General features: G+C 39.2%; 3 protein-coding genes across 3 annotated transcripts; 2 read left to right on the top strand and 1 right to left on the bottom strand.

The window, feature by feature from the left end:
- Positions 1-278: 278 nt before the first annotated feature.
- LOC148716807 (uncharacterized) lies at positions 279-2,495 on the top strand. The gene is made up of 2 exons (XM_088744633.1): positions 279-887; positions 978-2,495. The coding sequence occupies exons 1-2, from the start codon at positions 279-281 to the stop codon at positions 2,493-2,495; spliced, it is 2,127 nt and encodes a 708-aa protein (XP_088600759.1).
- Positions 2,496-5,528: 3,033 nt separating this feature from the next.
- Positions 5,529-8,219, bottom strand: LOC111346118 (histidine N-acetyltransferase). The gene has a single exon (XM_022953415.2). The coding sequence runs from the start codon at positions 7,748-7,750 to the stop codon at positions 6,803-6,805; it is 948 nt and encodes a 315-aa protein (XP_022809150.2). The 5' UTR covers positions 7,751-8,219; the 3' UTR covers positions 5,529-6,802.
- Positions 8,220-9,807: 1,588 nt separating this feature from the next.
- On the top strand, positions 9,808-10,778 carry LOC111346119 (uncharacterized protein K02A2.6). Its single transcript, XM_022953416.2, has 2 exons — positions 9,808-9,927; positions 10,038-10,778. Exons 1-2 carry the CDS (start codon positions 9,808-9,810, stop codon positions 10,776-10,778), a joined length of 861 nt encoding a protein of 286 aa, XP_022809151.2.
- Positions 10,779-11,303: the final 525 nt, after the last annotated feature.

The raw sequence follows: 11,303 nt of genomic DNA, 5'->3' as shown, positions 1-11,303 counted from the left end.
TTGCGGCGAAATTGAGATATCGGAATCTTGACCCTTAATGAAACTTGGCTTAATGATCATCTGCCGTCTGATGAGGTTGCGATCCCCGGTTTCAATTTGTTTTAGGCGCGATCGCTCCTCGGGTCGCAAAGGTGGTGGCGTTGCAATCTAAATCTCCGACAAAATGCCGGCTGTGCGAAGATGCGATTTGGAAGATATAGCATTGGGGAACCTTTGGCTAGAGTTAATGTTTCTAAAGTCAAAAGGAATTATTTTGGGAACCTGCTATCGCCCGCCGGATGACTCTCAGTTTTTGGAAATCTTCAAACGGCTTGGAAAGAGTGTCGGGAGAGGATAAAGAAACGCTGATGAATAGTGATTTTAATTACAACTTTAAAGCGCCGACGCAAGGAGCAGATTCGAAGGCTCTAAAACGCATTTTTCATCTTCACAATTTCTTGCAACTGATTGACTGTCCAAAAAGAATAACTAAACTTAGTGCTACAGTCATCGAATTGATTGTGACAAATAATGTGCGCAATATTGTCAAGCAGGCAGTGGTCCCTCTTAGTTTAAGTGACCATCACCTTGTTTTGTGCGTTACGAAAATAAATGCTTTGAAATATGTATCCAAAATAATCGAATGCCAAGACTATATAAATTACTCGCATGAGCAATTTTGTGAGAGCTTGAGCCAAATCAACTGGGACCCTGTCAAACATGCCTCCAACGTAAACAATGCCTTGGATCTCTTTAATGACACTTTTAAAGAGCAGTGTGATCGGCACGCCCCTTTGATAAAAAAGAAAGTTAGGGGTATTAACTACCCTTGGTTAACACCTGAACTTAAGAAATTAATGCAACAAAGAAACTGTCTTCTGAAGAAGGCGCGACGAATAAATAAGGAGGTAGATTGGAGTGCCTTTAGAAGATCAAGAAACGCGTAGAACAACAAAGTGCGCTCCACTAAAGTTAATTACAATCGGAACCTTATTTAGGAAAACATCGATGACTCAAAATCTTCCTGGAGAACTGTGAAGAGAGGGCTTCCTAATGACAAGAAATTAAAACAATCTAAGTCTCCAATCAAAGTCGCTGGTGATCTCAAGACAGACAAGAATCCCGTAGCTGAAAGTTTTAATCACTTCTTCACCTCAATTGTAAAGACCATCAATGAAAAATTATCCAAGATATCATGCCAACGTCAGCAGTCATCTTTGCAGAATACTAAAGCTACTTTTACAAAAGAAAACTTCGAGCTAAGTTTAGTAAGACCAAATGTTCGTTACAGTTTGTTGAGAAAGCTAAAAGTGAACAAAGCTACTGGATTGCATAACATTCCTGCACGTTTGCTTCAGGACGGAGCCCCGGTTATTTCGGAGTACCTGACTCACATAATTAACCTCTTCTTTTCGTCTGGAGTGGTGCTGGACGACTGGAAGACTTCAAGAGTTGTTCTGTTATTCAAGTCCGGTAACAGAGAAGAAATAGATAACTATCGTCCCATTTCTACTCTCCCAGTAATTTCCAAAATCGCCGAGAAAGTCGTATATCATCAATTGTTTAGTTATTTAAACGCTAACAATCTCTTGTCGTCCTGTCAATCTGGCTTCCAGAAGAATTTCTCCACTGAAACAGCTGTCACCTTCTTTGTGGATGAAATCCGTAGAAATATGGATAATGGTCTTCTCACTGGGGCGGTCTTCATTGACGTGAAGAAGGCCTTCGATACGCTAGACCAGCATATCCTTCTAAACAAGCTACAGAGTGATGGCATATGTAACAGCACTCTTATTTGGTTTTCTAGGTATTTGCTAGGCCGTTCCCAGTGCGTAGAGGTCGACAAAGCTCTCTCCTCGCCCCTGGATAGAGCTTCTAGCGTCCCTCAAGGGTCAATTTTGGGGCCTCTGCTCTTTATATTTTACATAAACGAAACGCCCTCCTGCATCTGCTTCTCACAAGTTCTGCTTTGTGCAGACGATACAGTGTTGTTTTTTAGCGCTAAAACTGCTATTGAGTTAGAAGCAAGCCTAAACAACGATATCAACCATATTTCTTCGTGGATGAAAGAAAATAAGCTTTTTTGGAATATGAGCAAGACTGAATATGTAATATATGGCTCACATCAACAGCTTAAGCGGGAGGATAGCATAAGCTTATCCTGCAATGGATTTTCCTTGACAAAATCCGAGTCTTTCAAACATCTTGGCGTTGTAATTCATCAGCACTTGAGTTTTAACAACCATATTGAGCACGTGGTCAATAAGGTCTCAAGGAAATTGGATGTTTTTAGGTGTTTGAGAATTTCTATTCCCATGGCTGCTGCTGAACGCCTTTGCGAGACGATGATTTTACTTGTTTTTGATCACTGTGATGTGGCCTGGCACGGCTGTGGTAAACTTTATTCTGATGTACTTGAGAGCTTACAGCATCAGAGCTGCAAAGCTAATTTTTCCAAATTCTTGTCTCGATACTATAGAGCTGAATGTTACTTTGGGTCTAGTACCTTTGATTAATAAACGAAAACTTCATATTGTCTTGTTAGCTAGAAAATGCTTTATATCTAATTATTTACAAATTTTTAAAATGATTAATGTTAATGTTCACGATAGAGGACTGATTACGATCAATGAAAAAGGAAAAAATTTAGCATTACTAAATAGGAAAAACTATTAAAATAATACAGACTTAAAATTATGAGTGCAGATGTAGACCAGCTACAGCGAGGGTGAAGTCTTCTGCGACCTCGCGTGATTTAAACGGAACTCTAGAACCTCTTACGCAACTGTGTACAGTTCTTGATATGCCAAGTGAGGGTTGTATTCGTAACCAGGAAATGACGCTGGCATAGGGTTCATTATTCTTGTTCGAAAGCTTATTTGCGAGGGTTCTTAAAAACTTCTGACAGTAAATTCCCATGCCTCCGTTTGTACCAAACACCAACGGTGTAAAAGTTCCCATTTCCACCTCCATCACTCTCTGGTTGTATTTCCTCTTCTTCTCGTTTTCTTGCTCTTTGAAGATCGTAACTTTGGACTTGCCCTGTTGGACCTGGAGTTAACATGCGTTACACCTACGTCGAAATTTGCTGTTACTCCTGGTGTCCAAAAGCCTCCTGCCTTCATGTCCAATCTCGCTTCTCGACTTGTGACAGTTGACTGCAGGTTAAAAAATTCATTGTCGAGCGGTTGCAGGAGTGGCTCTGTCTCCACATTTCTACACACTTTACTGATCCTAGAAAATGCTTTGATGGCTCCGTTCCGCTTTATGTGAATTGTTATTTTAATTTAAATACCTATGTACACACATTTGCGATTAGACGTTGTAATGACATTCATCTTCCAAAAGTCATCCTTGAGGTCGCCAAGAAATCTTTTTATTTTACAGGCGCGATGGAATTTAACGGTCACCCTCGCCATATCATGCAAGGATGCTGGATATAGTTTCTTTGGCGCGCGCAGACTGGGTTCTAATTTACCCGGGACTTTTAAAAGTTGCAAAAAAAAAAAAAAAAAAAATACACAAACAAACAAAAATGGCCGCCGCGCTTAGGCCAGAATCATTTTTTCATATGCCTAGTATACTATGTTTTACACCTCTAGGTAGGCTGCCTACACTTTCTTCTAACTTTATTAATAGTGTGTTTCAAAAACGGAAAGCTACAACACTCTCAAGTGACCAAAATACGCGTGAATCCGACCGCAAACACGATGGCAATCGTCGGAGCTATTTTCCCATATCGTGGCTAAGAAATGTATAAAGTTTCAAAACGCACGTGCTGAGATATTGTTCTGCCAATTAGATCTCTTGTTTTTCCACGTCCTCGTTGCCGTCGCCGTCGTGGTTTCTTAAGTTCCCTATTATTATTATAGGACGCAGTTGATTGAACTTCAGCATGCCAGGGAAAGAAAGTTTGATAGGGCGCACAGCGTAACCTACGAAACTACACATCTCTGCACTTATAAAAAAGATGAAAATCCATTTGCTAGCATGGAAAATTATTTAAGATACAATTAATACTAATATACCATCGCTAATTTACAATCTATTATTAAGGTGGCTGAACACAGTTTTTGATACTTTTGTTTCTTTTATCATTTTCTCTAACACCCTTGATCTCTCGGTCGCCAAAATTGGCAGCAAGCAAGTTAACAAAACAAACTTTGTTTTTTCGATAGTTAAGCTGACGTATGCGTCATTGCCGTGGCGACATGAATAGATATAAATAGGCAATTAAAATCGGTTTTGTTTCTTTGGAGAAAATCTAGTCATTAGATTTTCTTAATAATTTGTATGCAGCGAGCACGTAACGATACTCTCAAGTTAACACCATTTTGCTAACAATTTAACAGAGAGATCTTTGATTATCCCTTGTTGCAGGTTCAATCGATTTTCTGGAGTTTCCTTTGTTTAAAATCAATTTTTTTTAATACTCCAGTTACTTATTGCCTAAAGTATTTTTGTTGCAAATTTTGCGAAATTCTAATGAGTGGTTCTCAAGAAATAGGCATATTTCCGAAAAAGCAATTTTCCATTCAATCGCAATTTTTGACTTACTGCGCATGCGCTGCATTTAACTTGTTTCTTTCGGTAACGAAGAAAAAGCTGAGAATTGCTGGGTTCTTTGCACCGTTAACTTTTCTAAGATATCTTTGTAATAAAAGATTAAAGCCCTCTATACACTGCGCCAACTGTAGAGAAAAGTAGTACAGATAAGTATTAAGTAAATGAAGTGTTAAGTAAATGAAGTGACCTCTCTGTTGACAGAATGTTTGTTTTTTGCAATCCTTGTGCGCGCGCTGAATTGCATCGGCGAAAGCGCGTGGAAGAACTGTGTTCAGCCACCTTAATCTACATAACAACTAAGTCACGTGCTGTGAATAAGATTAATAAGATGTTTTGAACTGCGGTTATAGATACGTATGATGCACGATCCTCGCAGTAGAGAAATATATGAACTTCATATATTCATCATATCTGATTTATCATCATGGGTTTATTACGAATCAACTTAACGGCCTGCTCCCAGTTGGCTTGTTAGCTCAATTGGTAGAACGCTGCACTAGTATCGCAGAGGTCAGTGGTTCGAATCCCGTAAAGGCCTGATTTTTTTTCAGGTCTGATTTTCGCTATTGCATAAATAGCGCTCTCTACTGCGAGGAGTGTGCATCATAAGTATTGATTGTCTTGCCCGTGCACTAGCTCTGTTGTTCAGTGAATAAAATCTCGAAGTTAACCAAGAAAGCCAATGAAAACTTAAGCTTATCTACTAAATTTTTACTGACGAAGTTCACAGATTTTGCTTTGTTCAGAATTTTAAAGTCAACAGTGATATTTTCTTTTTATGTTTCGCCAATGCGAGGGATAAAAGCTGAAAAACTAAATTTCCATTTCTTTCTGAACTGGAATTCTAGAATAAGGACTAAACAACACATTGACCCCAACTTACTCCATAAACCTCAATCCTAAATGGATCAGTTTACCTTATAGTCAAAATAATAGGTCTGAAAAGACGAAGTCTGCATACATTAAAATATGAAGTACACCGGTCAATAAAAACAGGACAGGAATGTTAATGTAAACATTTTCAGGTGTCTCAGTGAGTGACGGCTGAATTAACCAAATCATCATTCGTCGGCTATTTTCCTTAACTATAGCGCTTAGAGTCAAATATATTATTAAACAACAACAAACATATGAAACATATGTGTGAACTGCGGTTATGAGACGTATATGAGAACGATCCTTCGCAGTAAAGCACTATTTGAGCAATAGTGGAAATCAGACCTGAAAAAAATTTCAGGCCTGTACGGGATTCGAACCACTGACCTCTGCGATACTAGTGCAGCGCTCTACCAATTGAGCTAACAAGCCAACTGGGAGCAGGCCATCAAATTAATTCGATATAAACCCGTAGATGATAAATCAAACAACAACAAACATATGAAACATATGTGTGAACTGCGGTTATGAGACGTATATGAGAACGATCCTTCGCAGTAAAGCACTATTTGAGCAATAGTGGAAATCAGACCTGAAAAAAATTTCAGGTCTGATTTCCACTATTGCTCAAATAGTGCTTTACTGCGAAGGATCGTTCTCATATACGTCTCATAACCGCAGTTCACACATATGTTTCATATGTTTGTTGTTGTTTGATTTATCATCTACGGGTTTATATCGAATTAATTTGATGGCCTGCTCCCAGTTGGCTTGTTAGCTCAATTGGTAGAGCGCTGCACTAGTATCGCAGAGGTCAGTGGTTCGAATCCCGTACAGGCCTGAAATTTTTTTTCAGGTCTGATTTCCACTATTGCTCAAATAGTGCTTTACTGCGAAGGATCGTTCTCATATACGTCTCATAACCGCAGTTCACACATATGTTTCATATGTTTGTTGTTGTTTGATTTATCATCTACGGGTTTATATCGAATTAATTTGATGGCCTGCTCCCAGTTGGCTTGTTAGCTCAATTGGTAGAGCGCTGCACTAGTATCGCAGAGGTCAGTGGTTCGAATCCCGTACAGGCCTGAAATTTTTTTCAGGTCTGATTTCCACTATTGCTCAAATATATTATTGTAAATGCTAATAGTTGTATGGCATCAGTCATTTTTTCGTTGCAAATTTTCACAGTGGAAGAACGTTGACCATGCTTCGTCAAATTCCACTTGAGGTAAATGTACATGCTAGACCAAGTACAATACATAACATGTCAATCAAAGCGTTTAATGGTTGTAAAGTTTTCTAATAAAAAGATGCTGCTTTTTACCGTTTGTCTACCTCCGAAGACTAAATAGGTCCAACACGCTGTCACTTGTTATAATTAATTAGTCGCTCCTCTTAGGATTCTTAGGATTGAATTTTCACAGAGGAAGAAAGTTGACCATGCTTCGTCAAATTCCACTTGGGGCAAACATTCCCTAACGAGTCTTCTCCCTTCTTTTGACAAACTTTTGTCTTGAATGAAAGAAATAAAAAAATCGCCATCAGCAACCTCGAATGCATGCTGTAGTTGATGCATAACGTGAGCTTCGTACAGGCTTGGGTCACTCGTATAAATCGTGACACTCCAAACAGTGCATCCTACCCTTGGTGACAGCACACCAAAACTGACAGATCTGGGAATAGCATCTTTACCACATTTATCGACAGCGAAATAGAAATCATGACCAATTTCATATTGGAAATGATCGATGTTTGATCGTAAAGGCTCCATGGGAATCCAATCAAGTATAATGGAGTTGTATGGAACCAATCTCCGTGCAAAAGGACCTGTGAAGATTACGTCACAGAGGTACTCTTTCATACAAGGCTCTACCTGGTGTGAGAAATTAACTTTGAGAGAATCGAGCGCAAAAAGACTCTTATTTACAGCTGAAGTCCTTATACTTCTCATCTCTGTAATTTCTCTTGCGGGAAAATGACACATAGTTGATGTAAACATCTCTCGCTGTACAGCTGGGTAATGTCTTCGCACGAACTCGTTCATTGCTTCTGATAGCCGTTTGTAAACACCCTGACCACGAAACTCTGGTGATATCCTGGCCGCTCGTCGTACCGCTGTTCTTCCATCGTCAACAACCGAACACTGAACCAGACCAATGAGCTTTCCACTTGTGTGAGCTAACATCACTGCAACGTTGATCATTTGCATCCATTTATGAAATCTGAGGGGAAGATAGTCTTGACCATCATAGACCCCCTCTGATAGTTTTAGGATCTCGTCAAAGTCGCTGGTTTGAGCTAGGCGGAATGTCAGCTCATTATTCATAGCTCTATTTCAGAACTGCTTGACAGCTATAATTGCCTGGGGTTAGTCACTCTTCCGAATGATCGCACTACTTCACTTGAAAGGGCGATGTCATTGCTACAACAATCAAAGTGCTCTTCAGGCTAAGGGAATTTTGTGGTTGATTGTCATATTTAGAGCACGAGCAGTAGTCCAGATCTCGCGTTGACTCTGTTGGCTGAAGAGATATGATAAGTTATTTCTCTAGTCAATAACTAGTCCACGTAATGACCTGCCAGTCCACACGAAGGGGGTATTCTGTCGGTAACCACTCAAATCTTGAATCAACCAATACTACCGCAATTGTTAGGGTCTACGAACAAGAAGTCATGTTCAAAAGCATTTAACAAGAAAAAATTTCGATAAAACATTTCTTAAAATCATTTTAAGATTAAGAAATTGCCAAAAGACGACGACGTTTCGACGTTAGCTGAACGTCATCATCAAGTCAAAATATGTTTGTGAGTTCCAGTCTGTAAATACTTAAAAAAACAATAGTTAATTAAAAGCTGTAAAGTGAGAAAAACTGAGACGAGTAAATGATCAAGTGGCCACTAATGCGGTTCGGAAGCAGTTACACGATCTTAGCTATAAGATTGTCCTTACTTTGCAGCCAGTTTTCGTGAGCAAGAAATTGGGGCAAGATCTTAAACCCAAAGAAATTAATCCGTCAATTGTTAATAGGCAGTGTGTTGTTTATCTTTATTCATGTGATCTGTGTGATGCAGATTATGTCGGATACACAGCCCGACACCTTCATCAACGCATTGCTGTGCACAAAAAATTCGGCAATCGGTTAACATTTCTTAGAAACTCATGCTAACAACAACCTCTTCAAAGAAAACCAATTCACAGTTTAAGAAAGTGCCAGGGCAAATTTGATTGTTTAGTATTTGAAATGCTCTTCATCAAGAATCATAAGCCTAATTTAAATATCCAGACGAACTCCCTACGTGCGAAACAATTTTGTTTAATATTTTTCACGTTATAGCTTTTAATTAGCTATTGTTTTTTAAGTATTTATAGACTGGAACTCACAAACATATTTTGACTTGATAATGACGTTTAGCTAACGTCGAAACATCGTCGTCTTTTAGCAATTTTTTAATCTTAAAATGATTTTAAGAAATGTTTTATCGCAATTTTTTATTAAATTGTTAATGTATACTGATTTACAGTAAGTCAATAAATCAGCCGTTTTAAACTCAACAATATTTCGCACTAAGAACGTGTTGTTCATGAATTTGTTACGCGAACACCGACAAAAGTGACAGAAAAACTATAAGCGAGCTGAAACAATGCAGAAATAAACTAAAACAGAAGTGGAAAAAATGCTAAACGTGCATATGTTTATAATTGTCGTGACTATTTCATTACCAAAAAATTATAGAGCACTTTCATAAATGGCTGCCAGATTAATATTCTTTTGTTTAAATTTAAATTAGCCCTTCTGGCCTCGCTTGAGATAATGTATTCTTTTGAATTTTGTACTGGAGAACGAGGCCAGTAGGACTAATTCAAATTTCAACAAAAGAATATTAATCCAGAAGCCATTTATGAAAGTGGTCTATTTCCCACAAACAATACGTTTTACAGGATTTATGCAAGCAACGACAAAAGTAGACAAAAGCAACTATTTTCAGTACAGTATGAGAAACTCACTTTCCCCAAGGCGTTTGAGATCGCCACCAGCATTGAACTTGCCACCTCAGGTGCCAAAAATAGCCAATAGCAAGCCTCTTCACCGGTTTCCGCAGGGGTCAGCAAGGTAGAGATGAAAGAGTTTCCCAAAACAAAGAAAACCTGTTATCGTTGTGGAGAAAAACATAACTAAGAACACTTCCCCTTCAAAGATAAGAGTTGTTTCTATTGTGGCAAAGAAGGCCACATTGTAAAGGTATGCAAAGCAAAACAAAGATCACAGCAAACCTCACATTCATCAAAGACAGTTAACCAAGTGACAGCAGATGAAAAAGAATCAATCAGATCAAATCTACAATCTATTCACTATTAGTGGTAATAACTCGTTTTACAAGACCATGTTGTGTATTGACGGTCACAACATAGAAATGGAAATTGACATTGGCTCAGCAGTAACGCTGATTTCCAACAACACGTTTAGTAAGTTTTCCAGTGCAAAGAAACTGGAGAAAAGCAAGGCACAACTACGTACTTACACGGGAGAAGACTGATGTGAAAGTTTTAGGTGCCACAGCTGTACAGATGAAACACCGCGATAAGTCATTCAACTTACCACTGCTTGTTGAAGACGGACAAAGACCCAGTCTCTTTAGACGAGATTGGCTTGAACAGATGTAAACGAGCCTCAGTCCAAGAATTCGAACACAAATATTCAGATCTTTGGAAACCAGACCTAGTACAAGTCACAGGACTTAAAGCAAAGATCAATGTTCCCGAGAGCGTGACACCCAAGTTCTTCAAACCACGTCTAGTTTCATATGCCATCAGATACCAAGTTAACGAAGAGTTGCAGATGTTGGAAAAAGAAGGAGTGATCGAACCAGTGCAGTTTGCAGAGTGGGCAGCTGCAGCTGTATCCGTTCAAAAAACGAATGGCCAAATCTGTTTATGTCGTGATTACAGACTCACTATTAACTGTGGCATTCACACTGTCCAGTGCCCTTTTCCCAGGAGAGAGGATCTCTATGCGAAACTATCAGGTGGTCAAAAGTTCACAAAACTCGACCTCAGCAGTGCTTTCTTACAGGTTCCACTTGAAGACGATTCACGATATTACACTACAACCAACACCCAAAGAGGTCCTTACCAGTACACAAGGCTTCCCTTTGGAATCTCTTCATCACTTTCAATTTTCCAACGCATCTTTGACAACATGATCCAGGGATTAGCAGGCACTGTTGGTTATCAAGACTACATACTGGTGACTGGCAAGGATGACACAGAACACATGGCCAACCTGAATGCAGTACTTCAGAGGTTATTGTCATGTATGCTATCACGAAAATACCATAAGCATTATGGGATGTAATTAACCACGAGGTTGAATTCAATATGGCTGTCTTATCATACAGTACTTAACAGTTATCAACTACTGGACTTCGTCTAAACAAGGACAAGTGTGTCTTCATAGCCACTGAGGCAACTTACCTTAGATACAGGATCGATGAAAAAGGGTTACATCCAATTTAATTTGTGCCATTGTAGAGGCCCCTGCTCCCACAAACGTTTCTGAGCTTAGGAGTTACTTGGGACTCCTTTACTACTATGGAAGGTTCTTGCCTAACCTATCTTCAGTACTAGCACCAATGTATGAGCTCTTTCAAAAGAACGTGAACTTTTAGTAGGGAAAAATGCAGCAAGATGCATTTGAAAAGTTAAAACAACTCCTCAAAAACTCAGGCCTTCTTCTTCCCTTTGATGCAACAAAGGAGATCATCCTCTCGTATGATGCCAGTGGAAAGGGGATTGGAGCAGTGATAGTATACCTCATCGACGAGGTAGAAAGGCCAATTAGCTGTACCTCTCGTTCGCTAACCACTGCCGTAAAGGGATA

Source organism: Stylophora pistillata, chromosome 14, assembly GCF_964205215.1.
Source record: "Stylophora pistillata chromosome 14, jaStyPist1.2, whole genome shotgun sequence".
Classification (NCBI taxonomy): domain Eukaryota; kingdom Metazoa; phylum Cnidaria; class Anthozoa; order Scleractinia; family Pocilloporidae; genus Stylophora; species Stylophora pistillata.
Note: the sequence above shows the minus strand (reverse complement) of the source record. Positions and strands in the feature narration are given on the sequence as shown.